The 2,592-nt window shown below is 35.4% G+C and overlaps 1 protein-coding gene across 1 annotated transcript; it reads right to left on the bottom strand.

Moving 5' to 3' along the window:
• Window positions 1-204: 204 nt before the first annotated feature.
• On the bottom strand, window positions 205-2,385 carry LOC112022959 (large ribosomal subunit protein uL1). Its single transcript, XM_065763215.1, has 4 exons — window positions 2,267-2,385; window positions 1,992-2,042; window positions 1,110-1,329; window positions 205-492 (listed from the first exon to the last, which is right to left on the bottom strand). Exons 2-4 carry the CDS (start codon window positions 1,994-1,996, stop codon window positions 220-222), a joined length of 498 nt encoding a protein of 165 aa, XP_065619287.1. The 5' UTR covers window positions 1,997-2,042; window positions 2,267-2,385; the 3' UTR covers window positions 205-219.
• Between the last annotated feature and the right edge of the window lie 207 nt (window positions 2,386-2,592).

The following is a 2,592-nucleotide window of genomic DNA, read 5'->3' as shown; positions in this document are numbered from 1 at the left end:
AGGAATGTCCCAATTATTTGAAATCAAAAGGAAAGGTCTATGCCACAACTTTGAGTGATGCTAATTCATCAAATTCTGACTCTGAAGATGGCTGTGACGGAGAAGGAAATTACTCCGCTTTCATGACCATTGCACATGTGGAGACTTGGATGAGTTGGTTACACTGTGAAAAAGNTCCATTCAAAAATGCAAATGACAAAAAGAGATTAAAAAACATGTTCAGCACAAGATGTTTGTTCTGATTTCAAACGTACTCCAGAGAAATCCATGTATCTTGACTAATAAAAACCACAACAGCAGATGCAATACATTTCTAATACACTTGCCTGCCTTGTTGAGACCAGGGCCCAAAAGACGGGGGATCAGCTTAATGACAGATTCTGATGCCAAAAACGCATGGTATTTTTTGGCAAGTTTCTTGACCAATTTCTTGTTTTTGTTAAGCTTCTTCAATGCTTCAACATCCATATAATCTAAACCCATCTTCTCAGCCTGCATTATGTATCAACAAACAATGTGAAGTGAACAGGACTATAATCTATAACCAAATAAATAGTAAACAACAAAATTAAACTGCAACAGTCACTGAAAGATTAAAATTTGTAGGCATATGCCTCCACAAATAAAACAGGAATTCAGGGGGGAGAATTGACTCATCTTCGCTACTATGCTCGACAAAATATATAAAAACATCTTATCTTAAAGTATTCACAAATTATAATTTATGTCAGTGCACCAAACCCCATAATCAAGGAAAACCTGGACTACGTAATATTATAAAAGCAATCAATAAATTGATGCTTTTTTCAAGGGTTTTATCTAGTGATGTATTCAATAATGAGAATACACCATGATGTATTACACTCTAACAAATCTGTATGATGAAACATACAGTCTTGAAATATATCTGCCCTTCCAACTTTTAGGTGGAGAGAATTTTCCTTTAATATACCACCAATTCAAAAGAACATATACATTTAAATCTAGAAGGCATTAGGAATCATAAAAGTTCAAATAATACAAATGGATGTAGCCAGACATATATAAGTTTGACTCAATTACAAATTTAGTTTAATTTCTGTCTCAGCAAAGTAGCCCATAATTTTTACCTCTTCAACATGCTGAGCATCACCAAGCATGCAAACCTTCATCTTTGGGCGAGGGATGTGTGGCAACTTAACAGAACCACTGAAACGCTTATCCTTCTGGGGATCATAATTTTTCAATCCAATCTGTAGTTCAATGGTCTCAGTGAAATTTCTCTTCTTATCTCTGGATCCAGCAAAAAGAGTGGAGATAGCCTCTCTTAGAGTGTCACTCTGAAGCTTACTGTAAAAACAAGGATTAAAGGAGTCAACAGAAGAAAAATCAAGAAGCATCACCTGATGACTCTCATTTATCATGACTAAGGAGGAACAAGTTTCAAATAATTAGGGCACATTAATGGAACACTACAGGACAGAAGGACCCAAAAGGTAAAAAAGGTGCCATTTTTCCAATCATAGACAGCAGTTTTTACATCTGCAGCTATCAAATGTGACTACAAGCATCACACCCATTTCAAATGAATGTTCCTACTTCCTAGTTCCTACCACTAATCATTGGTACTTTTACTTAACAAATGAGATCATAAAAGCGTATATTGACTTTGGTAAGGGATGGACAAAACATGAATGGCAGAAAATAGCCTAGACATTCAATCAGAACTTGCCCAACAAAGTTTTTTAACGCAACATAAAATGGGTTCAACTAGCAATAAAATAGTCTCAATAATCACAATTTCATCCAAGTTTTTTTTTAGAAATAGATTTACAACACATATATAATATAAAACCTTCAATCATACAATTTGCAGCACTAATCATCCTACAATCTCAATGTTGACCATTTCATAAAATTCTAAAATCAAAACCCAGCTTAACACGTTTCAATTCAAGCAAAAACCAAACAACGAAAAAAATGAAAACCCCACAAACTGGCATTTCACATACCTCATCTTTGAAACTCTCTCGTTTCCAAACACCCACTAGCAGATTTTGTACCTGCAAAATAGAACCCTAAACCATCACACTGAAAGCCCAAAAAATAAAATCCACATACATAATCAAACAAAATACGATCTTTCAAATAAAACAAATCAATACACGAAATGAAAATCTCAGATTTTACAATTATATTTTCCCGTGTTTTCTCAGGAAACAAACGGAAATTACAGATCGAAGAAGGAGAAAACTTGGTTGCAGAGAGTGATAGAGAAAGAAAGTACCAGAAGAAAGAGAAGGGAACCGTAGCTAGGGTTCGTGGCGGCTAAAATGAGAGTATATATAGCAAAGCAATGGCTGGTGTGAGGCGCTCGCTCTATACTCAGTTATGTGATAAACCCTAAAAGGGTATTTATGTAATAATCTGTTTGGGCTTCGGTGGGCTATACATCATTGATAGATGGGCTTGGCCTTAAGCCCTCAGTCAGTCTTGTTTGAATTTCTGATCCAAGTTTTGTTAAAGAGCATTAAGCATTTTTCCTGGCCCACACAAAATTAACCCAAATGAATTGGGCTTTTCAGTTCCCCCCGATTAGTGCACAAATTATTA

Source organism: Quercus suber, unplaced genomic scaffold, assembly GCF_002906115.3.
Source record: "Quercus suber isolate HL8 unplaced genomic scaffold, Cork oak 2.0 scaffold_497, whole genome shotgun sequence".
In the NCBI taxonomy this organism is placed as follows: domain Eukaryota; kingdom Viridiplantae; phylum Streptophyta; class Magnoliopsida; order Fagales; family Fagaceae; genus Quercus; species Quercus suber.
Note: the sequence above shows the minus strand (reverse complement) of the source record. Positions and strands in the feature narration are given on the sequence as shown.